Source organism: Oikopleura dioica, chromosome 1 (genome assembly GCF_907165135.1).
Source record: "Oikopleura dioica chromosome 1, OKI2018_I68_1.0, whole genome shotgun sequence".
NCBI lineage: Eukaryota > Metazoa > Chordata > Appendicularia > Copelata > Oikopleuridae > Oikopleura > Oikopleura dioica.
In genome coordinates this window covers 2,646,126-2,670,465 of record NC_137291.1, presented here as the reverse complement: position 1 = coordinate 2,670,465, position 24,340 = coordinate 2,646,126, and the positions used below count along the sequence as shown (strand labels likewise).

Below are 24,340 nucleotides of genomic sequence, written 5' to 3'. Positions count from 1 at the left end.
CGATACAATGCTTCGCTTTCAGGTGCTTCGATTTCGAAAGACTTACTAACCTTTTCTTGGCTAGCTTCAGTTGAATTTGTGGAAATTGGCTGAATCGTCGCTTCTTCTACTGGCGATGATGATCGGACAGTCTTTCATGATTTCAAAAGGAAAAAATTTCAATAATGATCTGAAGAATTTTCGAAAATTTCCTGTTTTTGTGGAAGAGAATAGCTCTGATCGGAAGTCGTTGAAGAAACAGCTGGGGCAGTAGTTGCTGCTGGAGCTGCTGGTGTTTCTTTCGGGGCTGTATTCGTGGTAGAAGCGGGACTTTGACTAGCGGCTTGTGGCGCCGCGGAACTGACTTTCGCTTCGACTTTTGGTGCAACTTTTTCGAAATTAAACATGACCGGAAAATCTTATTTCTAACCTGCTGCGGTTCTCATAACAAGAGGTTTTCCACCAGGACCGAGGAGCTCTCCATTTGGTCCACGAAGAGGTTGACCATCAAGACCAATAAGTTCGCCATTTGGTCCAAGAAGCGGTCGTCCGTCAGCACCAATAAGTTCTCCGTTGGGTCCAAGAAGCGGTCGTCCGTCAGCACCAAGAAGCTCCCCAAATCTTCCACGAAGAGACTTACCATCGGGGCCAAGGAGTTGCGAAAATTCACCAATACGGGAGGCACCAGCGGCATCAAGAATTTGACCAAATTTGCCAAGAATAGCATTTCCGTCCTGGCCAAGAATATGCTGGAATTGACCCAAAAGGGCGACTCCTCCTAAAAAATGGTCGTTCAAAAATGACCAAAACTGATATTTTGCCAGTTCTGATGGCCTACCTGGCGCAAGAATCTCTCCATTCGGTCCCAAAAGACTCACTCCTCCCGGACCAAGCAACTGTCCAAATTTCCCCAAAAGCGGCTTTCCATCGGGACCAAGGAGTTCTCCAATCGGTCCAAGCAGCGCACATCCATTTTCTCCCAAAATTTCACCACTTGGTCCCAAAATCGCATTACCATCTGCGCCAAGAATTTCTCCAAATTTGCCCAAAAGCGCTCGTCCATCTGGTGGCGCAAGAAGATGACCAAATTTTCCAAGAAGAGATTTTCCATCTGGACCCAGTAATTCGCCAAATTTGCCGAGAAGAGGTTTTCCATCAGGGCCGAGGATTTCTCCATTTGGTCCAAGAAGCGGTTTTCCATCCGCGCCTTTATTAATTGCATATTTTGTCCATATATCTTAATTACCTAAAAGCTCGCCATTTGGCCCAAGAATCGGCTTTCCATCAGGACCAAGAAGCTCTCCATTCGCCCCCAATTTTGGTCCTTCTTCAAGTAACTTTTTAACCTCTTCACTTGGTTCAGGAACGACAACTGAAATAATCGCGGTTTGGAAGAGAATATTTCAAGAGACAAAAACAATCAAGAAATATTCTAGCGCTATAAAAGAGAGAGGTTGATATGAAGATCCACGCTTGATCTTCATAAGGGCTCCTTAGTGAGTAAGGGACGAACCTGGTGGAATTTCCACTTTGATTTCAACTGGCTTGTTTTCGACAGGAGCGGGTTTGACTGGCTCAGGTTCTGCAGGTGGCGGTGGTGGTGGCAATTCAACCTAAGCGAAGAGGGAGTTTTGAGAATTTTTTATTTATCATTTCTATTCCTAACATATTCGAAACATCTTATTTCTTTTGAAATAAGAAGCATAAAGCATGATGTATTTGGGCTTTATAAATTGACGAATAAAACCTTTGGAGGAATGGGAATTTCTACCGGCGCGACCACTTCTTGCACTGTTGACTCCGATACAGCTACAGGCGCATTTGATAACTCGTGCTGATAAGAGTTATCGTAGTTATTCCAGATCATTTTCAATGTGCATGAAAATGAGAAGCCAAAATGACATTGAATGTTACCTGTGGTACTTCCACTTGTTCTTCTGTCTAAAATAAGGATGAATTAAATACAAGTATAAAAGAAACGTATTAGAAAAAGGACTGCTGATTACGAGGATTGACATCAGAGCGATAAATCGCTACTTGTGACGGGGAAAGACATAAATTCACAGGCCATATTTCCAAAGTCACATAATAAACCCATCATTTCAACCCTCAAAAGCTCTCAAAATTGTACCAAAGGTTAATTGCGTTGAGGTTGCTTTGGAAGACAGTTTTTGTAGTGGATAAAACACTGATCTTAGCGCATCAACTTCTTGACCGGGTCAAGACGAAAATAAAATAACTGCTCAATTTTAACTCCCACTCATCATTCTCAACCAAAAATTACCTGTTCAATGATTCCAAACAACTTTGCTCTTTCTTCCTCCGTTAGGTTTCCGGCCTTTTCGAAATATGTGTAGATACCCTTGATGAAATTTCGAGCCTCTTCATAGCTCAGCTCTCCAGAATTATCAGCGTCGTATTCTTTAAAAACTCGACCGACGTATTCGTTGACTTCTTGTTTTTTTTCGGCGCCGAAAATTTCACGAGCGAGGTCTTAAAATATTATTTTGCATGTTATCTTAATTTTGACTATAATTTTAAGTATTCTTAAAAAATTAACAATGAGATACCCTTATTTCATCAGAGATTTTATCAAAATTTATAAAATAGATACCCTTATTTCATAAGAATTTTTTTTTAATTTAACAACGAGGGGATCGCATTGAAACCCTTTACGAAGACCCTCATCCTCACTAATATATTTAAACCTTACCTTCAATCTCATTCAGCTCTAGATATCCAGATCCATCCTTGTCGATTTTGGCAAAATACGAAAAAATTCCAAATAAACCCATTTTTGATTAATCTCTCCGTTTTTTTTTCGAAATAAAAGAATGTACGTGTAGAAGGTCAGAAAGGATCGCTAAGAGGAGATTATGCGGCGTGTTGGGCACGCAGCGCTGTTCTAACTGCTCAGAACATTTTCTTCGGGGACAGGGTGTTAATTGCAACCTATCAGTAATGATCTTGTGCTCATCGACGGTTAACACTTATATCTGTAGATTCTTCAGAAAAGGCCCTTCAAACTCAGGGAACCTTTTGAACCCCGAAGGATTTTTGTTAAGACCTTCCATTCAAGACAATAAGAGTTCGAATTAAATATTTATTTGAAAAGAAAATCGGATTTATCAAAAAAGGATGAAAATTTCTTGTATTAAATCTAACATTCTTGTTGAAAACTTGAGTTTGGAATACCAATCATCAAAGCAGTAAATACTCAACTCCTGAAACGCAGAATAATTTACCTTCTGACGAAAGAAAGACTTCACGCGGGGGAAGCGAAATGTCATTTCTGAAACGTCGATGAAAACATGAATGATGGATTGCGTGAAAATCGTTTTTGAGGAGGGCCAAGTTCAACAACAAAGTTCATGAACGATCAAATCTATTTTTCCCTCGAAACAAGTTTTCAATAAGTTTATTGACAATATAAAACAAATGAATCAAATCGATGCTTATTCATCAGCAGTGATGGCCTTCTTGACAACTTCAAAGATTTCGGCTCGGATTTCATCAGCAGAGAGATCATTAGGAGCAGTTTCGTTCATGTAAATCTCACAAGCTTCATAAGCGAGTCGCTCGCCAGCGATGTTTCCGAGGATTCGGTTCTGCACCTGGTTTGGCGAGTGCTTGTTCTTGACGGCGAAGATTGAGACCTTCTTGGTGGCCTCTTTTTCCGCAGCATCGAGGGCGCGCTTGGCATCGTCGTTTTCTTGCCAGGCGGCGGCGAAGCTGGTTTCGCCGTCGAATCTGTCGTAGTAGAAACCTAATATGATGGGATCAAGGAAGAAGATGGTTATTGTGTACCTTGCTTGGACTTTCTCTGCTGGTCGTAGTAAAATCCCTGTCGGTAAGGCGAAAATCCACCAAATCGCGGCTGGAACTGAGGAGCCTGCTCTTCAACAGGAACGGCGTAGTAGAAGCCTTGCTAAAAATATCTCTTAGGAGAGTAAAAGGGGGAAGAGCTCATACGTTATTGTCGTAGTAAAAACCCATCGTGTTTGTCAATTTTTCTCTCAAATGAGAAGAGAAGAGGAAATTAATCTAGGCTTGGAGTGATTTTTAGACCGGAAGTTTTGAGCTTGTCTAATTTTTTTATTGGTAAATTAGGTTATCCCTATCTTTGATTCTGACGATTTTGAGGGAGAATATCATGTGCATGTTGTCGTTAACGATTCATTTGGAGAATAAATGATGATTTCTAACGAAAAACTAACAAACAATGCTGTTTTTTCAGGTAGAAATGACAGCCGAAACTATTTGACTATTCACGAAATAGTGACTTATCAATGGGAAAAGATACAGTAAGAGCAAACGAGAATAACGAATTCCCGTCGTCGTGTATTATCCACTTGATCAAGCGAACCTAATCCCCTTTTTCTTGCATATAAATGCCGCCCTAATATGCTTTTCTGTCAATATCAATATCCAAAAAAGGGACCGAAACACGGATGAACCTTCTTCTTTTTCTCGTTTCCGCGATTTCTGCGAGAACAAGGTCGAATTATGCCGATTTCAGTGATATTCGAATCCCTGATGCTGGTAAGAATCAATTTTTTTTGATAAAAAATTATGGTTTTTTTAAAGTGAGAAGATCGTTTTCGCCCTATTCGATGCTCATGAACAGTAATTATTTCAAGAAACGAAGTGTCAACGAAAATGGTAACGCTCTTATAAAAGACGTTTCTTTTTATACTTTTCAGATTATTCTCAGCTTCTCGAAGATTGGGCCGATCTGCAATAAATGTTCTTGACGATAACAACTTCTGAGTCCTGATTTTATTGAATAAAGTGTTGTTACTCTGAAGAAATTTTTGAAGAATCAATATTGTCTATTTTTTCTGATCGCAATTTGCAAGGCATTCGGCAGCCGTAACCTAAAAATATGAACATAAAACTTTCTTGAAAGTATCATTGCTTGACATACCGCTAAGTCTATGAGACATTTGAAGAAAATATCTTCATCCTGGTCTCCATCCCCAAATCCATCTTCACAGTCAGCAGCGCCCGTGTACTCCATCCCTGGAGCAATGCAATTTTCCCAACACCTATCTTCTACTGGCAAAGTAATTCCTTCTTGAGTACATTTGTGAAAGTATTCTTTGAAAAGATGATACTCTTCCGAATCGTTGTCCCACGAATCGGAGCAGGATCGATTTCCTCTGATGATGGCGCCAATGCAGTGATAGTTGCAAATTGGTAAATTTGAAATCTCGAGTGCAGGGTATTCAGAAAATATCGATAAAATAAGGAAGCGCATGATTTTCTGCCTGTATTTTATGATTTTCTGTTAAATTAAAATAGAAAATACACATGTTTTTTCTCATAGTCCAAAAGTCGTAGAATTATGTTACATAATTAATGTTACATAATTTGTTTTCCTGTATTTTTCTGTCAGTAAAGTTGAAAAGAAAAAAAATTAAAAGCGTTTCTAGAACACAGAAATTCCAAAATGATTTTGCTTTCGAAAAAAATTAGTAAGAAAAAATGGAGGTTGTAGTGCCTGCTGATGCCGGCGTAAACGAAGAAGCCGAGATTCCTGCTCCTTCTGGCACAGGTATTATTGATTTTGTTCACAAGTTTAACAAGTCAATACAATCATAGGATACTATCAGGGGCAGCCCGGGTATGCAGCCCCTCCTGGGTATTCTGAAGGTCTTCCAGGATATTCAACGGCTCCCGAACAGGCTTGGGGCCAAGACCAATGGCAGACTCAAGCTCCAGTTCCCCAACCCGTATTTGGCCATGATCCTGTCTACTGCAATTGTCCATTTTGCGGCCATGTGGTAATAATATAACCGTTTTTTTTTCGAAAATACTCATTTTTCTAAGGGAATGTCGATGATCGATAAAACAGTCGGATCAATGACTTGGATTGCTTGCTGTCTCATTTTCCTTTTGATGGGTCCATGCTGCTGCATTGCCTTCATGATTCCAAATTTCAAGGTTAACCCATGTTATGTAAATGATTGTTTAAAATATATTCTAGGATACCACACATTACTGTGTCGCTTGCAAACAGCAAATTGCTTTCAAGGCCGCCTAATTATGAGACTGTCTTCTTACTGAAATATTTTTGATTTCCTGTTCGTATTATTTTCGGATCAGCAGTAGGTATTTTATATTTTCTCAATAAAAATATTGATAAAGAATAATTGAAGACAGTGTTTGTTGAAATCATTGCGTCGAATTGCGCTGAGAAGATTTATTTTTGATAAAAGATTGTCAGCTTCTAGAACAAATGATGTCTTTATAATATTTTCTCTCAAAAAATTAGATCATAAAAATGGGTAAAGTGGCGCCTGCCGATTCTGGCGAAATAGAAGAGGCCGAAATTCCTGTCCCTTCTGGCACAGGTATTCAAACTTCACATAAATCATTTGGCAATCGTTTATTCAAAAAGGATATGGACAGGAACTGCCTGCTTATGCAATGCCTCCTGGTTATTCTGAACCTCCTCCGGCGTATTCTCCAGCTCCCCAGGAGAATCCATATCTTCATTCTCAAGCAGCACCATCGCCAATCATGCCACCTCCAGCTCCCCCATCACCGTTGCCTCCACAACCTGCGCCATCACCAACTCCGCAGCCTGTGATCATCAATGTCCAGCAAAATGCTCAACCAACACAGGCTGCTCCGGCTCGATCTCCGATTCCCGAAAAACAACCTGAATTTGGCCACGATAGTGTTTTCTGCAAATGTCCAGTTTGCGGTTACCAGGTAAAAAGAAACTTCGCAAGTGTTTATTATCTTTTTCAAAGGGAATGTCGTCGATCGAGAAATCCATTGGAGGATACACTTTTCTGATCTTCATAATCCTTCTTGTTTTTGTCTGGCCGATCTCCTGGATTGCGTTTTGCATCCCATCGCTCAAGGTTAAAATATATTCAAATGTACTTTTCTTAAGAAATTTTAGGATACAACTCATTATTGCGCCGCTTGCAATCAACAACTCGGTTTTAGATACGCCAGTGGAGCAACGAAATAGGGTTTTGCTTAGTTTTTATTGATCAATAAAGTTTATTTTTTTATTTTTCAGCAGTAAGGATGTGGTATTTTCTCGACAAAACGAGAAATCGCTTTGACTTGTCTTGTTGTTTTCGTATCTTTGCAGGCGTAGTTGTTAATCCAGTGCTTGTAGCCTTCCTTCATAGTTATTGATTGAGTGCACTGGTCATCTGATACAACAGTTTGAGCGTTCCAAATGGCAAAGTCATTCTGCAAGTAAAGCTGTTTACCGTAGGGAGCGCTGCAGTTTTCATCAAAAGTTGAGATAGCGTTTCGTTGGAGTTTTCTGCTTCTGACTGTAAATTTATGAGCTCGACGATGTGTGGAGAGAATATTTGATGTTATATTGATCCATTGTTGGAGTGAGAGAAGAGCTTGATCGTGGGAGAGTGGCGGGAGAGTTGTTGTCGATGTTGTTGAAGTTGATGTTGTCGTTGTTGTCGTCGTTGTTGAGTCGTATGCCGTCGTAGTTGTTGTCGTAGTGGTAGTCGAGGTTGGAGTAGTTTCATCGTATTCTGTCGTCGATGTTGTTGTCGTTGTTGTCGTAGTTGTAGTTGTTGACGATGTTGTGTCATCATACTCTGTCGTCGTCGTTGTAGTTGTTGTTGATGTTGTTGTAGTCGTTGTGTCATCGTACTCTGTTGTTGTAGTAGTAGTAGTCGAGGTCGTTGTTCGGGTGGTACTCGTTGTTGTTGAAGAAGTTGTTCCTTCAGCGGTCGATGTTGTTGAGAAGTCAGTTGTCGTGGAGAAGTCTGTCCCAGCACTTGATTTGCACCCGACAGGCCAAGAACTCGACCATACCAAGGAGTTCCGCCGGCAAATGACTATCAATGGATGATTTATTGGTTGCATTATGGTCCCCGGAAGACATGAAAAAACACAGATCGACATTTCGTTGTTTCCATCTGAGCATCTCACACTAGAAATATTTTTAGTATCGTATTTTTGCCCTTTTGGTACCTAAGATTCTCTATGTCAGGGATTGGCTCGCATTGTTGAGCATTAGCAGCTGAGAAAAATGATATGAGAAACGTTAGAATTTTCATTCTGAGCCAAGCAATTTTATCTCAATTTTTGACTCGAGAATAAAGTAACTTTCACAAGCTACAGTTCTTTTTCAACGGTATCGTGGCGCTGTTGAGCTTTGCATGAGAAACGCAAAAGCTTGTCAGGATAATCCTGGCGTCGGTTCACGATGTCAGAAATTGACGAAAACAAGCTCCACCCGAAAATTTCTCTTAGACAGTTAAAAGTAGGGTTCCGCAGGATCGGAGGACCCAAATTTCAAAAACTTGATTGGTTGAATTTCTGTGTTGTTCAGATGGAAGAATCTTCAGTCTAGAAAAAGTCCCTTGCGCAGTTGACCAATCAGAGCGCATAAGCTTATTAAACTTGGTATTTTTAAATAGCCTTAAAATGACAGAAGAAATGGCTTTTAGGAAAAACTAGGATCGGGAATGAATTCTACTAGTCATTTTTAGTAGAATCTAAAAATTTTGGTAAATTTAAAGTCTCTGTCCCAATCGTGCGGAACCCTAACCCTAACCCTAACCCTAACTATTAGTTAAAAGGGAGATTACGAGAACTACCGTAGAGTCTCAAAGCCATAAAAAAATTTGAAGATTTAAAGCCAAATTTAATGAAAAGATGATATTAATTCAAGAGTAAATATTTTTGAATTATAAATTGAATAATAAATATCTTTAATTATTAATAATAATATAACAAAATTCCTGAAAAATAAGACCAACAGAGAAAAAATCATTGAAAAAAGCATCAAATTTCAATGATGGGACCACTTATCTTCAGTACAACAAATTCTTGTGGACCACACCAGGTGCAAATGAAAAACCGAAGACAACATTTTTACACCCGAAACGTGGCTTCACATGCTTCACATGCTTCAGATTGTGGCTTGTTTTTGCTATCCTCGGTGTTTTCATTTTCGAAGTAAGAATAATATGAATTTATTGAACGGTAGGGGGAAACAGATAAACAAGTAAGGTCAGTACATCATCGCAGAGTTGTAGCTTGAAGAAGTCGCAGAGGTGGAGTTCGAGCTCTGCCCGAATATGATTTCGCCAATTGACAATCGACTAAGGATTGTCGTTCATATTTTCGAAATTCTTTTGAAAATACCTGGACGAGCTGTTGTTTGATCGATTGAGATTGGTCGCCTTTGGGCTTGAAAGATCTCCAGTGCTCATTGAAAGCGAAGGCTCGCTCGCTGCTGGCTTGAAAATCTCCTCGGAGTCCGAGTAGCAGATCAAATCGCTTCGTGGACGCTCGACGGTGTTCGATGATTTTGATCGTCCGAAGCGATTTTCTTCGTCGGGGCTCATCCTTGATTTGAGGTTAAAAAGTCGAATTGAAAATTTGAGCAACCTGTAGGTAAAGACGCCACTTTTGAGTTGCAAAAAGCGATCAGAAGAAGGTGGTGCACTTCCTGAGCATTTTTTGCGGTTTCTAGAAACAATCGTCGAATCTGAATATTTCGACCGTCGACTGAGGGATGATCCGGAACTCAAAGTTGAGGCTGAGGAGCGAGAAGTGCATCTGAAGGGAAATAGCTGAGTGCTTTGAAAAAAATTTTTACCTCAATCGACGCTCAATCGATCCAGTGAGAGACTGAGTATTACGCGGGTCCTGACGAAAATCGAGAATCGAGCTCGATGGCGAAAATGTTGAGTTGAGACTTTCCATGTCATCACCTCGCTCGGACTCGGGCGCTTCTGTTGTAAAGGGATCTTTTGGTGGTTCTTGCGATTCTTCTGGAACGCTTGGGAGCTCCTAAAAATGATATTCTTTTCTGGAGAATGAAATGATTTTACCTGTGTATTTTCAGAAGCAAACATCGCTGGCGAAGAAATCTGCTCATTCGTATCCCCTCTTGAGCTGGATTCTAGCGAGATCGATTTTGACATGTCAAAATAGGGATTCTGAAAGCCGAATTCTCGCATCGTTACGTTCGCATCCGCTGCTTCGCCGCCGACAGTCATGTATTCACTGACAACTTTTCCCGGAACAACTGTCTCTTCAGTTGTGCTGATAAAAGTGGAAAAGGTCGGCTCGGCTGGTGGTTCTTCATGGGGTGATTTTCTAGAAACGCCAATGTTCTCAGAATCATTCTCTTCTTCGTCTTCGTCTTCTTCGTCGAATATCTCCAGAGAAGAGCGCTTGACAGGTTTCGCCTCGACGGGTGCCATCAGATCATGGATACCCGTGTCTCTTCGCTGCAAGCCTTCAGGATTGCTCTCTCCTGTTGATCCTCTTCTCGGGATCGGATCAAATTCATCGGCAATTTCAGCGCTACTCAATTGTTGCTTGAATTTTTCTCGAAGAGTTTGGCAGGAAAGCCTTTCAGAATGAACGACATCATCTAAGCAACTTGCGACAAGATCAGTTGCTATGTTGTCAAGCATTCTCGCGAGCATGTTAATCTCTTCTTCTCCGTAATGATCGAACTCGTGATGAGGAGAAAGATCTTCCTGTTTTTCTGAATGTTCATCTTCGTTCGACTCAATGTCCGAAATTTTCTCCACAGCAGTCTCGTTGGAAACAGAAGTCTCAATATCCGAATCAGGGCTGAAATCCCGCTGCATATCCTCTAGAAATTTGTCAAATTGAGTCTCTCCAGGGGGCGCTTCGCACGGTTCATCGACAGAAAATGCGACGGAGTTGAGCTGTGCTTCCATTTTTTCAACCAAAAGATCGGCCACGGATTGTTTTCGCTCAATCGGATCGTAGTCGTATCTTTTCTTGTCCACTTCCGGTTCTTCTTGAGGAATCAGTTCAGGAGATAAGGTTCGGCTGCAGCCGTCAGTGGGTGTTGGCGGCTGAACTTGCACCAGGTCGAAATCATCACTGGCTGGGTAATTGCTCTCTACTTCGCTTTCTGGAAAACCTCCGTCTTTCAAATTAATGATCGACGGAGAAGAGCCGGTTGAAGTCGTTTCGTCGATAGTTCCGTCGTCAACGTTTTCATTCTCTCGCTCGATAACTGTATCGAAAGAAGCGATAGAGCTGGCGATTTCGAAGTCCATCGTTTGATCTTGATGCTGAGATGTTGATCCTTGAGCTCCTGATCCTGTAATAAGCTCTTCTGCTTCGTCATCTTCATCAAGCGTCGTTGAGAACCAATTGAACCCAGCACGAGGCTGAATTGGTAGCTGTTCGGTCGAACCCTGTTGTTCTGGAGTCTCGATTGGACCGTCGTCCAAATCCATCGTCGATGATCTTGAACCAAATGGGAATGGCGTGGTACGCTTTTGGATTCTATTAAAAAGCGGAGATGTTCCGATCGATTCTTGAGCTGAATCATCGTCGCTAGATCTCCAATCCCGGGACTCTTCCCTTGTCCAAGCCATTGCTCGATTCTTGTGATTCTCGCCGGAAAGGCGAGAGGCAGGGGGCGTTGGTGATTGAGGGCGGAAATAAGGAGAATTGTTTCCACCAAGAAGCGATTGAGATTCAACATCTGACAATGCTGAGTCTGCAGAGCCGGTGTAAGAAGGTTGATGCTGCAGGGAACCTTGATGAACAAACATCTTGATTGGCGATTGAGTCATTGATGATTCTTCTGTGTTGTTGAAGTACTCGGCGATTTCGACGGATTCTTGACCGTATGAAACTGTTCTATTGGTCGAGGCTTGCTCGATATTTTGCATCAAACCAAGGTTGTTCGAGCTTGAGCTTCTTAGCGAACATTCCGAGTGCTCACTCTCTTCAGCGATCGAATCCAATCGGAGCATGCCGTGGCTCTCGCCAGCGATCGAGCTGCAGTTTGATCCAAGAGAAGTGTAGACAAAATCCGATGGATCAGGCAATTCGTTTAGCAAGGTGGCTGGGCTTTCTCGATCGTCAGAGTCTGAAGACGCCATTGAGTTACGATCAGAGTAGAGGTCGATGAGCGATGAATTGATCGCTTTCGAGACGAGTTTTTCAGCGGTTTCCTGCAAGATTCGCTCTGCTTTAGAGATTTCTTGGTAGAGTTCCTTTTTGCAAAGAAAATCGCATCTTCTGTAAGTGCTACTGCTTCCGATTCGATCAGACTCTCCAAATCGTCATCGTCCATTTCCGGCACATCGTCCAAGTCCACACTGTTCGCTACTTTGTAGCTGTAGATCTTACAGCTTCCGAAGGACACTTTTCGAAAATCATCGCTCTCATCCTCTTCATCTACTGATGCGAAATTAGCTGAATGACGGTCTGGGCAAGTTCGGCTGTTACGTAATCGAAATTGCTCGCAAGAATCGCGCTTGAGAAGATACTTGCAGGGGCCTTTTTCGATCGGCTCGTCGAGCTCAGGAGCGCCCTCAGAGTCGCTTGAGCTAGCGATTTCGTAGCGAGCTTCGATGGTCGTATCTTCTGAAATTTCTCGATGAAGATGACACTTTTCTTCACGCTGAGTTTCTTGCGGGGAGTCGGATTCTTCCTTTGATTCTAGAATCGCTGAGCCGATGGCGTCCAGGACGAGCTTGTTGACGCATTCTTTGAGCTGGACTTGTCGGACAAAATCGTATTCGCGCTTGATTTCAGTGATGGAACTCATGATCGCGTTATTGACTAAGGCTTCGACCAAGTTATGCTCAGCTACAGCAGTTTCTGTCAACGATGTTGCTTGATCAAAAGACCCGTAGCTTTTCATGTCAAGAGGGAGGGTTCTTGTCACGATGGATTCTTCGTCAGATTCATAAGACGTGTTATTTTCACAGACGGAATCGCACTCGTTTTCCTCGCTCTGATTGCGCCAAATGACTGTATCAACGGATTGGCCCTTGTCGTTCAGCCAATTTTGTACCATTTCGCTTCGATCGATTTTCGCATCGTTTTCCTCCTTGATTTCTTTCACGACTGAAAGAGTTCATAGAAAAAATCACGCATAAACTCACCAGAAGGAATGATGTCATCAAGTAGATTCATTGCAGCTTTTTCGACGGAGTCAATTTGTGAGATTTCCGTCTGGAGCTCTTCAATCGAATCCTGGATAATCTTCAGCGATAGATCCAGTGCTACTGTATTGAGTTCTTGCTCAAAAACATCGTCCATTGATGAAGATGAGCTTACTGTCATTTTCTTGTTCTGTCTCAAAAAATAATTGCAATAGGAATTTTTAACTGGCGTAAGGAAGAACTTTCTTCAGTTTTCGGTAATTTTCGAGACATTCCTGAACATCATGATCAAAAGTTGAGCATCGATTCGGCTCTGGGGGACAGGATCTCCAAAAAGCGCGGAGAACGAAGCACGCGTTTGCTGCTCTATGAAGTTCGAGTCTGTCAGACACGGAATCGGATCGCTCGAGTGACGGGCTCGGGTGCTTTGCGCGGACTTGAGAATCTGATCCTCGATTGAGCCGATATCTGGATCGCGAATATCAGAAACGGCGGTGTTGTACGACTCAGAAGTATTTTTGCTGCTGTTTTCTCCTGTCACTAAAAAAATTTTATCCCTAAATCATAATCCCCGGTTTTAACCTGTATCAACTTCATCTGATTCTTCCCCATCATTCCTCTCCAAAATCTTTTGAGTATGATCCCAAGCTTCACCCAGCCGTGTTTCAGCCGAGGCGATGATATTTTCCGCTTCGTCAAAGGCTGTTTCAGTCATTTTCATCATTTCAGGGATGGTTTCTGCTGCCTTGAATTCGGCGATTTCTTCATCCTCGCCCTCAATCGGCATGTCGGAGTTCATGGCGAAGGGGTTGACTTCTTCAAGGTCGGTATTTCGATTTTCCTGAATGTAATGTTTTGGATGTTTAGTAAAAGAATGGAATTTATTACGAAGAACTACAATCGAGTTAATAATTATCTTCATTGAAATTTATTTAAAAAACTTTCAATTTCAAAATTAAATTTAAATTAAGACTTATGGTTTCTTACTTATTCAAAAGGTTGTTAAAGCCTTTTAAGGATATAGCCTATGAAATTGAACTTTCATAGCGTCTAAATGCCACGTCAGATCATTATATTTCAAAAGCAATCCTATCTAAAGATGTACGTAGAACTCGATTCTGGTACTTTTTTAAAAATTTTCATTTGATTTTTTCTCTTTAGATCGTTTCGAAATCTTACGATCGCGATTTCTCGAAATTTTTACATTAAATCGCTAAAACTAAACCAATGACTGCATTAGCAAAATACTAAACTAGAATATTGTGGCTGAAAATTTCTCAAACTCGGGCAAATTATCATTCTAGTGTTTTCCTCTTTCATGCTCCTATTTTTCTTCCTTGCTCGTTTTTTTAGGTCTAACCAATCAGAGCGCTCTTTAAAACGCGCACTCTCTCTCGGGAAAGAGGAGTCGAGAGATTGAGCACACAGCGCGGCGCTTTTTACACTATTCACGCGCCGAGGAAGCCTCACGGAAATAGCTCTTAAATCGGTTTTTGTCGGGATAAGAGAAAACCGAACCCACAATATTGTAGATAAGGGTCTAGATTAGTTTTTTATCAAAAAAACTCGACCGATTTAATGTAAATATTTCGAGAAATCGCGATCGTAAGATTTCAAAACGCTCTAAAGAGAAAAATTCAAATGAAAAATTTTAAAAAAGTACCAGAATCGAGTTCTGCGTACATTTTTAGATAGGACTGCTTTTGAAATATAATGATCCGACGTTGCATTTAGGCGCTATGAAAACTCAATTTCATAGGCTATATCCTTAAAATGAACAAAAAATAAAATCTCTCACCTTGGTTTGGGATTTTTTCTCGTCGGCCTCGTCGTCTGAACTAAAACGCCACTCTCCCGTCTCGATCGATGCAATTCTGTCTTTGATCGACATCCTTAATTTACTTTATTCAACATTACCGCTCGGATTTCGTGACGCAAATCGAGCCGAAAATTGTCACCAATATGCCACACATATGCACTTATCCACGGGTTCATACCTCTTTTTCTGCGATTGGCTGTTCTCGCGGATGATGCTTTCGAATGTTTCGTTGAAAATTTCATTCGCGGTCTTTGCGATCAGCCGCTCTTGTTCTTTTTCTTTCAGTTCTTGCTCGACGCGGGCTTGGAAGATACCGGCGAGTTTGGTCATTTCCGGATTTTGGGAAAAAGATGGCGCGCCCTCAGGCGAGCGTCGCTCGTTAAACTTTGATCGAAGCTTTTCCATTTCTTCAAGCACGCCATGTTCATCTTCGTTGCAGATTGTCCCGAAAACGGAGTCCATCAATTCTAGAGCGGATTAGTCCCTAATCGCTCAAGAAATTGAAATCATACCTGTATTTTCATCAATTTTCATCGGCGTGCCCACAGGTGTGCTTACTTTGTAGCCACTCAAATGCATTTCTGATTGGCTACAAGTCATACCACTGGTCGATCCTGATCTGCCCTCAAGCAACTGCCTGACTTCGGCAAGTTTTGACTTGACCTCTTGAATGTCGCGAAAAAGATCATCTGGTGTGATTGGAGGCTCTTCTTCGTCGCCCCCGCAGGATCGTCCACGGTCGGTTTCTTGATGCTCGTCATCCGAAACCTCAACTGAAAAAAACTTTATCAAAATTTAACCAAAGAGCTTTCGTGGAAGAAATCAACATGGATTCAATTGAATAATATTCATTTGAAATATTGACAACAACGAGGAGACAAATTTGTACAAGACAATAAAGTTACAGTTCCGTTAAAATATCAATACTGTCCATACTTGTATCAGGTGGCACTAGATAAGTGTACGTATTGGAGCTATGAACTGACACTGTATCAAGCTGGCATTCTTCTGGCGACTCTTCGCGGTTGTTTCGTACTTCGCAGTTGAGCCCGCAAATAGGCTCTTTTCCGCCGCCACGTGGTTCAGGGTAGAAACAAACGCGGAAGTCTAAATTGTCGCCAGTTGTTATAGAAGGCTTGAATCGGAGATTGAGCTGGGTCTCTTCAAATGGATGGAAGGTAAACCATGCTTGTCCCTTTTGAGCATCGTCGGAGTGTGGAGAAATGTCGCCAATGACGTCGATCCAAATGCTCGCATCTTGATGAACTTCGATTGGTTTGCTTCTGGCGAGTTCTACAAGGCGAGGATCAGAAGGAGCTTCGTTTCTTGTGCCGCAGATGATTGTAAGTCGAACTTCGCCAGCAACCTTTAGTGGATTAAAACAAACGAAAATGCACACCATAATCTTCTTATCTTTTTGTATTTTCTGAACTTTTCAACATGCTTATTTTTGATTTTGCTCTTGATGTCATGCTTATATACTTGTGATTACCAACTTTAGTGCTCTTAATTTACTTTTAAGTTATAATGTATAACCCTTTCCTGATCAATGGTATTCAAGCAAACAGAAAATGTCGTCATGTACGGTATTTTAATCGCCTCTTTATAAATTGCCGTAGCGAGCGGCTCGAGATCTGGAATAATCTCTGGATCGAGTACTTGAATCGCCCAAAAGCGCGCTGATACATTTGTCATGAAGCTCAAGCATCCATTCTTCGTCACGCAGAAATCGACCGAATTCGTCAGATCCTCCCATTCTGCCTGTTCATTTCCCTCCGTCAAGCTGTAAAGAAGCCTAAGCCCAGAAGCATGCTCGTCCTTTGCCGGGCTCGGAATGCTGAGATTAATGAGTTTGTGGAATTTCCGACGTCTAGGCTCGACGGTCAAAACTGCGCCGCAATAAAGCTTTCCATCTGCATATTTTTTCACGACTTCGGGATTGATGGGGAGCGTCTGAAGCGCGACGCGGATTTTTTTCACCAAAGCATTCTCGGGAAACGAGGCGATTCCGTCTTTATCCTCTGCGCGGATAGAAAGTTCACCGCCTTTTTGAAAGGTTTTCATTTAAAAACTTGACCGTGAAAACCATAAAAATAATATTTTTCATAAGTTTTTCTATTCAACAAAAACTTCGCTTAGCGAAATATTACCGCGATTCACATTCGTGAGTGACCAATTCAAAAATCGTTTGAACATTTCCCTGTGCTAAAACATATGTTAAACCTATAGGACTTTTGTTCAAACGTATTACAATAGAAATTGATTCTGGTCAGTCAGAAATGTGAATCACGGTATAATAATGTTCTACAAATTGTCTTGGAGCGGCACCCACTAATTTATGAAGAATTTCTCTGCTATGGAAAACCTCTTTCCTTCTGGTCCCATCATTCCATACTCCACAGTTGGTCGTGAAACAAGAGCGAAGTATTTCGGGAAATCTGTTGTGATAATGCGATGCACGAATTCCTTTGGCTCTTCCATGTCTGAAGCAGAAGAATGATTAAAAATTCAAAAAAACAGACTTTGCGGCATCCTCGCTATTGCTTCGTTTCTAGCGTCGCTTGGAGCCTCTTACCTTCGGGAGAAATGGACTCTTTGAATTCTTCGCTGGAAAGGGACGGATGTTCATGCCATTTTAGACCGTCGTTGCTGGATAGGACAAATACTTCTCTTCTGCCGCCGACTGTTGTGCCGAAATGTGGAACATCAATTGCCACGGGGCTTCAAGGTACAGTAAGATAAGGAAGGTAAATAAAGAAATATTCAATTCTTCTTTTTTAAGATGTCTGGCAGACGATACGACAAAGACAAATGAATTACCCTTGAAACTGCTGAGACGGGGACATGTGCAACAATGGAGCACAGACGCCTTCGTCTTCGCGAACTGGCGGTATTCTAGTGATTCATTTTAGACAGAAGCAAGGAGTAACAGAGATATTAAAATAATTTGATAGCATATTTAAAGCATCAAATCAAATCTAGCAAAGTCAGCCAAAAGTGCCATCCACATTCATTTTCGATAACAGTACATGAACGACAGTACCTTTCGTAGTGCATTGGGTGAGGAGCAACCTCCACCACCGAAGTCGCCTGGTTCTCTGCTTCCGATAGTGGCGGTTTCGTCGATCTCGCGATTCTAGAGTTATTATTTGTATTCCGTTCTGTCAAAATTGCGTTAATCATGAATCATGAAATAAATCTCTTGGAATCAAGGAAGAGAATATTTCTTAAGAAAAAAAGCCTAAATGCTCGCGCCAATGTCCTGAAAAAGAGTGATTAGAAGGAGTCTCCTCTGGAAAAGAGGTCTCGTTGCCCATTGCGGGATATTGATCGCAAGGAAAGAGCTACTCTTCTTGCGCTGCTATCATTTATTCAATATCGGCTGAATTTTGCACGAGCCTTTGGACTTTGGCGGTGAAAAGCGGGGCACTATTCTGACAAGTGTAAAAGACAAAAGGTCTGAAAAGGTCTTTCATCAATGGAAGTAGGATAAGGGCTTCATCAATCATTGATTGATAATCAACCTTTTTGAAAAAAAAGCTTTCTCTTCAATCAAGTTTTACCTGCAAGTTATTCTCGTTGGCGCTGGACAAGAGCCCTCTGGAATAAAAAATTTCAGCTCCGGATGTCTTCTTGAAGAAATAATTCCGCCTCTTGCGTCGACTATGAAACTGACAAGGAATCCAGACTGTTTTTCCTCATCGTCGATGACCTCGTCCAACGGGTCGACCCTTCGGGAATATTGATTCAGGCTCTTAGAATGCTGCATTGAGTTGAGAGAGTAGGATTTGCCGAGAAGGGAGTCGTCAGTCATCACTTTGAAGTCTTGTGGTGCTTCCTCCTAAAAAGATAATGAAATCAAGGAAGAGAATTTCTAATAAAAACAGCTGCCTGACTGAAAATATAATGTACTAACCTCATCATCAGACAGCTGTTTCAACTCATTCTGGAAGGATTCTTGAAGACTCTCTGGTATAATCATTTTGCTTGAAGTCGCGGACCATTGGTCATCATTTCCGCCCTCGCTTGTCGCTTCCTCTTTATTCACATCCTCGAGGTCGAATTCAGCAGCAATGGAAACATAACCAAGCCGCTTCGCAATGTCAATCGGACGCATTCCAGAAGAAGAGACAATGTCTTGCCGAGCTCCAGCTTCAACAAGAAGCTTGTAAACGCCGAGATGGCCTCCTTGCGCGGCATGGTGAAGCGGGGTGAAATCAGCGTCATTTTTTCTGTTGAGTTCATCGTCATCAGCGTGTCTGAGAAGCTCATCGACAAGAGATTCGTGTCCATAGTGAGCGACAAGATGGAGAACAGAACAGCCAGATTTTGTCAGTCCGAGCGAGCAGCCTTTGTCCAAGAAGAACTTGACGCATTCGAGATTTCCCACTTGCCCTGCGAGATGAATTGGAGCGAGGCCATTTTTCGCGGCAAATTCTAGATCAGCATTGGCATCGACAAGAACTTGTAGGACATTTGCATGGCCACCGAAAGCAGCGAGATGGGCAGATGTGAAGCCCTGTTTGATAGTCGAATCTGGTTTTGCGCCGGAATCAAGGAGGAATCGAACAATTTCTTCGTTTCCAAGTCGGGAAGCAACATGCAACGCATCGTGGCCGGTCTTTTGAGCTTGGAGAGAAATGTCGATTCCGACTCCAACAAGATCTTTGACCACCTCCACGTGACCATAATGCGCGGCGATGTGGAGTGCAGTCAGACCGCCAAGAGCCACTTCATTGATTTGCGCACCTGCTTCCGCCAAATATCGAACCAACTGACGGTGTCCGTATTTTGCGCACATATGGAATGCGGTGAAGCCTTTCTTGGTTTTTGACGACAGGTCAGCCCCCTTAATCAATCAAAATTTATTTTTTCTAATGTCATATAATATGACTCATATTAAAATATGATATTTAAATGTTAATACACCTAAATTTTACCAAGTAATTATCATATGCGAAAAGATTTAAGATAGTTGACCATGTACGAGTTATTAAGAAAATTCACTCACAGTATCTTTTCTTCCATATTATGGTTTTCCTAAGATATTTTCGAAGGCTAAGAGCTTTCGTTACTTTTTCTAGAATTATATCACAGGGTATCACAAGATATAGATATTTCAAACTTTGCGAATAATTTTTATAAGATCATCGAGATCTTTCTTACCTTCGAACATAGAAGTTGCACCATCTCCAAATTTCCATCCTTGCTGGCATAATGAACCGGCGCATATCCAGAAGACTCAACCTTCTCATTAATCCTCGCCCCAGCTTCGATCAGATTCTTGACGGAAGAAACGGAGCCCGATCGCACTGCCAAATGAATGACTCCATTAGCATCCTCGCCGCGCACATTGACATCCGCGCCCAATTTCACTAAATGATCGAGCACGTGATTTGTCTTGAGCTCATTTCTCGCTGCCACATGCAACGCCGTTTCTCCTCGAGAGTTTAGGGCGTCGAGGGCTATTCCAGCTTCGGTTAGGACCTTTACCACGGCCAAGTTGTCCGCATACGTCGCAACCATCAGTACAGTCAGGCCACTTTCAGTCACCGCTTCAATTTTTGCCTTGTTTTCAAGCAGCAATTTCACCACTTCGAACCGATTTTTCTTCGCAGCAACATGAAGAGGGGTAAAACCATTCATCGCCACAGCATTCGGATCCGCCCCTTTTTGGAGAAGAAGCTTGGCAGTGGTCAAGTGTCCGCAATGGGCAGCAATGTGGAGGGGAGTCAACAGATCGTGCGTTTTCGAATCGACAGAATAGCCGCATTTGATCAGTTTTCCCACGCAGCCTTCATGGTTTCCTTGCGCTGCCATATGAAGAGGAGTGAGGCCATTAGCCGTGACCATGGGTTTCGCTCCTTTGTCTAGAAGAATTTCCGCCACTCTCAAATGACCGTGCCGAACTGCACAATGCAAAGGAGTAAGCCCATCACGTGTTGTTGCAGCTATACTCGCTCCTTTTTCTAAGAGCATTTTGACCACTCCCACGTGACCGCGCTTTGAAGCCACGTGAAGAGGCGAGATGCCGTTTTTCGCGACGAAATTGACTCCAGCGGACCGGGAAACAAGAAGCGATGCGATTCCTAGATTTCCATAATGCGCGGCAATATGAAGTGGGGTAAAGCCAGACTCAGTCGTTCTGTTCACAATCAAAACCTCTTCCGTTTCATTCTTTGGTTCATTCTGCAGCAAAAGAGCAGCAGCCTTGACATCATTCTTTCGGGCAGCGATGTGGAGGGCGGGAAGTTTTACTTTTCCCTTGACATCGTCTTCTAGAAGGAGATTCACGACATCGTGGCGGTTTTCTTGGAGGGCAACTGCAAGGGGAGTGAATCCATCTGTTGTCGGAATTGACTATGAGAGGGTTAATGATCGAAACTCTCTAGAAAAATGTCGTCTAAAAACCATATCTTTATTTGAATAAAACGAATTTATAAATTTTCTCGAATCATAAGAGGTGAGTCATACAATTAACCCGTATTTACTAGACAGTTACCGTCCGTAGTACCAATATAATCATTTGTCTCATGATAACTCAGCTGTTAAAATGACTCTGATGAGGAACATCGATTGAACCCTTTCCTGGTTTGCTTTGGCTGCTAAGAGCTGTTTGACAATATCGGCATGTCCTTCCTGCGCCGCCATATACAGCGGCGTGAATCCACCGTGCGCCTGTAAATTCGGATTCGCCCCTGCTTCGATGAGTTTCTCCACGATCGAGTCCTGTCCCGCTAGACTGGCGATATGCAGAGCTGTGTTGCCTCGATTCGTCGTCTTTTTATTCGGCTTTTACAAATTTGCGATTTGGTGAAACAAAATGCTTTTGAAGGTGTATATTAATTACTTATACATTTGATCGATTTTCGCTCCGTGTGTCTTCCGAAGAAAAGGGATGAACGGATTAAAAGACCGGCTTAATTCTTCAAGAAATGTCTGAATTCAACCTTTAGCTACAGTTTGGTCTATTATTCACGACTCTGAAAAAAATGAAATGCGCAATTTTTTTTCAGAAATTGAATTCAGAAATGAAATGATTTGTCTGATTGAAAAAGCCTGTTCCTTGTTGACGTCTACTTTTAGCGAGAGTAGCTCGATTACGATCGTTTGATGACCCTCCTTACTTGCGAGATGAAGTGCGGATAAACCATTTGTATTCACAGTGTTGATATCGACTAAAAAAAATTCAAAATGAGGCACCATAATTGATATTTAAAACATACAAACTAGAATTTTTATGGCACCCTATCTGTTGACAAGATAAAATTATCAACCAGGCATGGCTAGAATACAACACGATTTTACTCAATAAAACTATAAAAAAATTTTAAAAAGATTATAAAATTGAAATTCTGATTTGAATAACCATCTTTCCTATTTGAAAAAGACGCATTATGTTTCTCTCATTTTTGGGAAAATTAACGATGAATACCTTTTTCTTCAACATAGAATTGAAATTTCTCCACATTTCCAGATCTTGCCGCTCGCAGAAAATGTGCATTCTGAATGAAATTTATAAATCAGAATAAAAATACAGTCTCAAATAATATCATTCGTGTTAAAGCCGGCCAAAATTTCTTTCGCAAAAATATTTTCTTACTGCTTCTGGCAATTCAACCGCTTCTGTGCTCCCGCAAAAGCGGAATCTCGGTTCTGTTCTCGTCATCAAATTTTTTGTATTCTTGTTTTTCTTTTAATTCATTTGTTTTGAAAACGTTTTATTAATTATATCATTCCGCGATGCTTGTTCTCGATAATACTTTTTTTCGTCTTCGAGCGCGTGCAAAAAAGAAAAGAAGACGAGAGCGACCCCAATCTCTGGGGAGTATTCTGGACGGGGCCCTGGATTCAGCGATACGTTGTATTTCAATTGATCGGGTGAGCAGCTAGACGATATTTTTTTTCGCCGAACTGACAGCCTGCTCATCACTCATTTTACTCATTGATGCTCTGCCCCCAGGGGAGTGCTCAATCAGGTGGCCTAAAGTGAATAAATGCATTTTTATTCTATTGGTAGATGAATTCTTAATTTTGATTCAAAGTCAAAATATTTTTCAGAATTATTTTCCCCAATATTATGAAAGTGAGATCCTTAATATCATAATGATGACATTGAATCTTTTGAAATCGAAAATAAGGGGAGACGTCAAGAATCGGCAAAAAAATTTAGACAAATTTTGTGTGGAAATTTCCAACCAATCAGAACCCTGGATTTGGCAAACCGGCCAATCAGAAGCCAATTAGCCGCCTACGGAAAATTTGTCGAAATTTTCTTGTCGGTTCCGGACGCCATCCCGAAAATAAAGAGTCGATTATTTGCCAATTTAAAAAACAATCAATCAATCAATTAAAAAAAAACATAAAGCCATTTGTTTTTAAATCCATGCAAAAAAGCACCCTTATTGACTTTTCCGAATAAACACTTTCTTCACCCTTCTAATTACCCTTTCAAAATCGATTTAATTAAGCCCGTACCTTAAATTTTTTGCGCCGGTGCTTGCGCTCCTTTTTCGCCTGCAATACGCGCTGGTTTGCGATCGGGTCAAAGCCCACTACCTCGGTCAGTGATTTTTTTCCAACGGGGATGGCAACTTTGCCCTCGTTGCGAATAAGTGGTGATTTGATTCTAATCAACGGTTTTTTTTCGAGAATATTTTTGTCAAAAATATTTTTTTATTTGATAAAAAATATTTTAATTATTTAAAATAAAATTTTTGTCAAAAATATTTTTGCGAAAATTGAGCGAAATTTCTTATTTTTCGACTTTTTCCCAAGAATCGCCGGATTTGAGAAAGGATGTCAGAATCTTTATTGTCCTTAAAACCGTAATTATCACGGTCATTCCTCGAAGTGGCGAACGAGGATATTGTATGCGCCGCTCTCATTTCAACTTATATTCTCTTCGTTGTCTCCAAAATCACGCTTGACACTTTTTTCATACTTTTCGCCGCCTCTATCTATATTCAAAAGGGATCAAACGCAAATTGCAAAATAATTGTACCATCTTGTGAATATGCCCTTATACAAAGATCTGCAATCTGCGAATAATACAAATTCTTAATTGCAGTGAAAAAACAGCTCAGGCGGGACAAGTTGACCTTTTTTAATCTCGCATTATCGGAATAAAAAATAACAAGAACAAAAAATCGAAGAAAAGAATCGTCTCAAAAATCGGTTGCTGCGGCTTTTACGAATGCCAGGATCAATTTACTCATGCTTGCATCAATTCTTTGAAAACGAGTACCGCGAAAACCTGCTTTTTTCGTGAAAGAGAATCTGTCCCCTCTTTACTTACCCGTTTTTCTTGTGAAACCTTTCGCTTCTTTCTTTCTTTCGAGCTTCTTCTAGAGCAGCCCCTCGAGCTTCTTGAGCTTCTTTCTTGAAAACTCTCGGATTTCTGAACAGCGCCATCTGGAGCCTCTCGTTTTTCGCCTGTCGATGGGGACGCTTTATTTTCTTTATCTTTCATATTTTTAGAAATCTTTTGAACCTTAGAAAGGTCTTACTCTTATCCCTGAAATCTATATTACAAATTTCTAGATTTTTTTAAAATTTCCTTCGACTGCTTTTTCTGTCATATCTTCACTGAATTCGGCTCTGTTCTCAGTAGGAATTTCTTTTCCGTGCGTCTGTGTTTTGC

At 41.4% G+C, this 24,340-nt stretch overlaps 6 protein-coding genes across 6 annotated transcripts; 1 reads left to right on the top strand and 5 right to left on the bottom strand.

Moving 5' to 3' along the window:
* Positions 1 to 158: 158 nt before the first annotated feature.
* Positions 159 to 2,865, bottom strand: LOC145711506 (uncharacterized). Its single transcript, XM_081789199.1, has 8 exons — positions 2,693 to 2,865; positions 2,264 to 2,472; positions 1,894 to 1,920; positions 1,493 to 1,592; positions 1,226 to 1,351; positions 818 to 1,186; positions 410 to 757; positions 159 to 367 (listed from the first exon to the last, which is right to left on the bottom strand). Exons 1-8 carry the CDS (start codon positions 2,772 to 2,774, stop codon positions 159 to 161), a joined length of 1,470 nt encoding a protein of 489 aa, XP_081645325.1. The 5' UTR covers positions 2,775 to 2,865.
* A 515-nt stretch (positions 2,866 to 3,380) lies between these two features.
* On the bottom strand, positions 3,381 to 4,021 carry LOC145709638 (uncharacterized). Its single transcript, XM_081787324.1, has 3 exons — positions 3,952 to 4,021; positions 3,787 to 3,907; positions 3,381 to 3,745 (listed from the first exon to the last, which is right to left on the bottom strand). The coding sequence occupies exons 1-3, from the start codon at positions 3,973 to 3,975 to the stop codon at positions 3,435 to 3,437; spliced, it is 456 nt and encodes a 151-aa protein (XP_081643450.1). The 5' UTR covers positions 3,976 to 4,021; the 3' UTR covers positions 3,381 to 3,434.
* Positions 4,022 to 6,265: 2,244 nt separating this feature from the next.
* LOC145707851 (uncharacterized) lies at positions 6,266 to 7,010 on the top strand. Its single transcript, XM_081785440.1, has 4 exons — positions 6,266 to 6,335; positions 6,383 to 6,699; positions 6,741 to 6,854; positions 6,896 to 7,010. The coding sequence occupies exons 1-4, from the start codon at positions 6,266 to 6,268 to the stop codon at positions 6,965 to 6,967; spliced, it is 573 nt and encodes a 190-aa protein (XP_081641566.1). The 3' UTR covers positions 6,968 to 7,010.
* LOC145707840 (uncharacterized) lies at positions 6,973 to 8,066 on the bottom strand. The gene is made up of 2 exons (XM_081785429.1): positions 7,948 to 8,066; positions 6,973 to 7,906 (listed from the first exon to the last, which is right to left on the bottom strand). Exons 1-2 carry the CDS (start codon positions 8,031 to 8,033, stop codon positions 7,015 to 7,017), a joined length of 978 nt encoding a protein of 325 aa, XP_081641555.1. The 5' UTR covers positions 8,034 to 8,066; the 3' UTR covers positions 6,973 to 7,014.
* Positions 8,067 to 8,969: 903 nt separating this feature from the next.
* Positions 8,970 to 13,035, bottom strand: LOC145711505 (uncharacterized). Its single transcript, XM_081789198.1, has 7 exons — positions 12,879 to 13,035; positions 12,020 to 12,840; positions 9,819 to 11,981; positions 9,584 to 9,777; positions 9,373 to 9,543; positions 9,127 to 9,330; positions 8,970 to 9,083 (listed from the first exon to the last, which is right to left on the bottom strand). Exons 1-7 carry the CDS (start codon positions 13,033 to 13,035, stop codon positions 8,993 to 8,995), a joined length of 3,801 nt encoding a protein of 1,266 aa, XP_081645324.1. The 3' UTR covers positions 8,970 to 8,992.
* On the bottom strand, positions 12,938 to 24,111 carry LOC145711504 (uncharacterized). Its single transcript, XM_081789197.1, has 21 exons — positions 23,996 to 24,111; positions 23,176 to 23,326; positions 22,133 to 22,202; positions 21,778 to 21,875; positions 21,280 to 21,489; positions 19,864 to 21,057; positions 18,614 to 19,546; positions 18,261 to 18,538; positions 17,741 to 17,884; positions 17,518 to 17,592; positions 17,273 to 17,418; positions 17,063 to 17,180; positions 16,892 to 16,902; positions 16,234 to 16,742; positions 15,634 to 16,063; positions 15,210 to 15,470; positions 14,876 to 15,164; positions 14,677 to 14,770; positions 13,461 to 13,719; positions 13,160 to 13,418; positions 12,938 to 13,068 (listed from the first exon to the last, which is right to left on the bottom strand). Exons 1-21 carry the CDS (start codon positions 24,109 to 24,111, stop codon positions 13,056 to 13,058), a joined length of 5,658 nt encoding a protein of 1,885 aa, XP_081645323.1. The 3' UTR covers positions 12,938 to 13,055.
* Between the last annotated feature and the right edge of the window lie 229 nt (positions 24,112 to 24,340).

What these genes read in the sequence shown, in the direction of transcription:
- LOC145707840 (XM_081785429.1), bottom strand. Translation starts at nt 8,033, where the DNA reads ATGAAAATTCTAACGTTTCTCATATCATTTTTCTCAGCTGCTAATGCT. An exon ending in CCTGACATAGAGAATCTTAG is followed by an intron (nt 7,907 to 7,947) that starts GTACCAAAAGGG and finishes AAATATTTCTAG; the next exon opens with TGTGAGATGCTCAGATGGAA.
- LOC145709638 (XM_081787324.1), bottom strand. Translation starts at nt 3,975, where the DNA reads ATGGGTTTTTACTACGACAATAAC. An exon ending in GTTTTTACTACGACAATAAC is followed by an intron (nt 3,908 to 3,951) that starts GTATGAGCTCTT and finishes AGATATTTTTAG; the next exon opens with CAAGGCTTCTACTACGCCGT. An exon ending in GCAGAGAAAGTCCAAGCAAG is followed by an intron (nt 3,746 to 3,786) that starts GTACACAATAAC and finishes CCATCATATTAG; the next exon opens with GTTTCTACTACGACAGATTC.
- LOC145711504 (XM_081789197.1), bottom strand. Translation starts at nt 24,111, where the DNA reads ATGGCGCTGTTCAGAAATCCGAGAGTTTTCAAGAAAGAAGCTCAAGAA. An exon ending in AGGTTTCACAAGAAAAACGG is followed by an intron (nt 23,327 to 23,995) that starts GTAAGTAAAGAG and finishes ACCGTTGATTAG; the next exon opens with AATCAAATCACCACTTATTC. An exon ending in TCGAGCTACTCTCGCTAAAA is followed by an intron (nt 21,490 to 21,777) that starts GTAGACGTCAAC and finishes AATTTGTAAAAG; the next exon opens with CCGAATAAAAAGACGACGAA.
- LOC145711505 (XM_081789198.1), bottom strand. Translation starts at nt 13,035, where the DNA reads ATGGACGATGTTTTTGAGCAAGAACTCAATACAGTAGCACTGGATCTA. An exon ending in TTGCTTCTGAAAATACACAG is followed by an intron (nt 9,778 to 9,818) that starts GTAAAATCATTT and finishes TATCATTTTTAG; the next exon opens with GAGCTCCCAAGCGTTCCAGA. An exon ending in AGTGGCGTCTTTACCTACAG is followed by an intron (nt 9,331 to 9,372) that starts GTTGCTCAAATT and finishes CCTCAAATCAAG; the next exon opens with GATGAGCCCCGACGAAGAAA.
- LOC145711506 (XM_081789199.1), bottom strand. Translation starts at nt 2,774, where the DNA reads ATGGGTTTATTTGGAATTTTTTCGTATTTTGCCAAAATCGACAAGGAT. An exon ending in CAAAGTGGAAATTCCACCAG is followed by an intron (nt 1,352 to 1,492) that starts GTTCGTCCCTTA and finishes CGATTATTTCAG; the next exon opens with TTGTCGTTCCTGAACCAAGT. An exon ending in TGGAGAGATTCTTGCGCCAG is followed by an intron (nt 758 to 817) that starts GTAGGCCATCAG and finishes ACCATTTTTTAG; the next exon opens with GAGGAGTCGCCCTTTTGGGT.
- LOC145707851 (XM_081785440.1), top strand. Translation starts at nt 6,266, where the DNA reads ATGGGTAAAGTGGCGCCTGCCGATTCTGGCGAAATAGAAGAGGCCGAA. An exon ending in TCCTGTCCCTTCTGGCACAG is followed by an intron (nt 6,336 to 6,382) that starts GTATTCAAACTT and finishes TTATTCAAAAAG; the next exon opens with GATATGGACAGGAACTGCCT. An exon ending in GTCCAGTTTGCGGTTACCAG is followed by an intron (nt 6,700 to 6,740) that starts GTAAAAAGAAAC and finishes TCTTTTTCAAAG; the next exon opens with GGAATGTCGTCGATCGAGAA.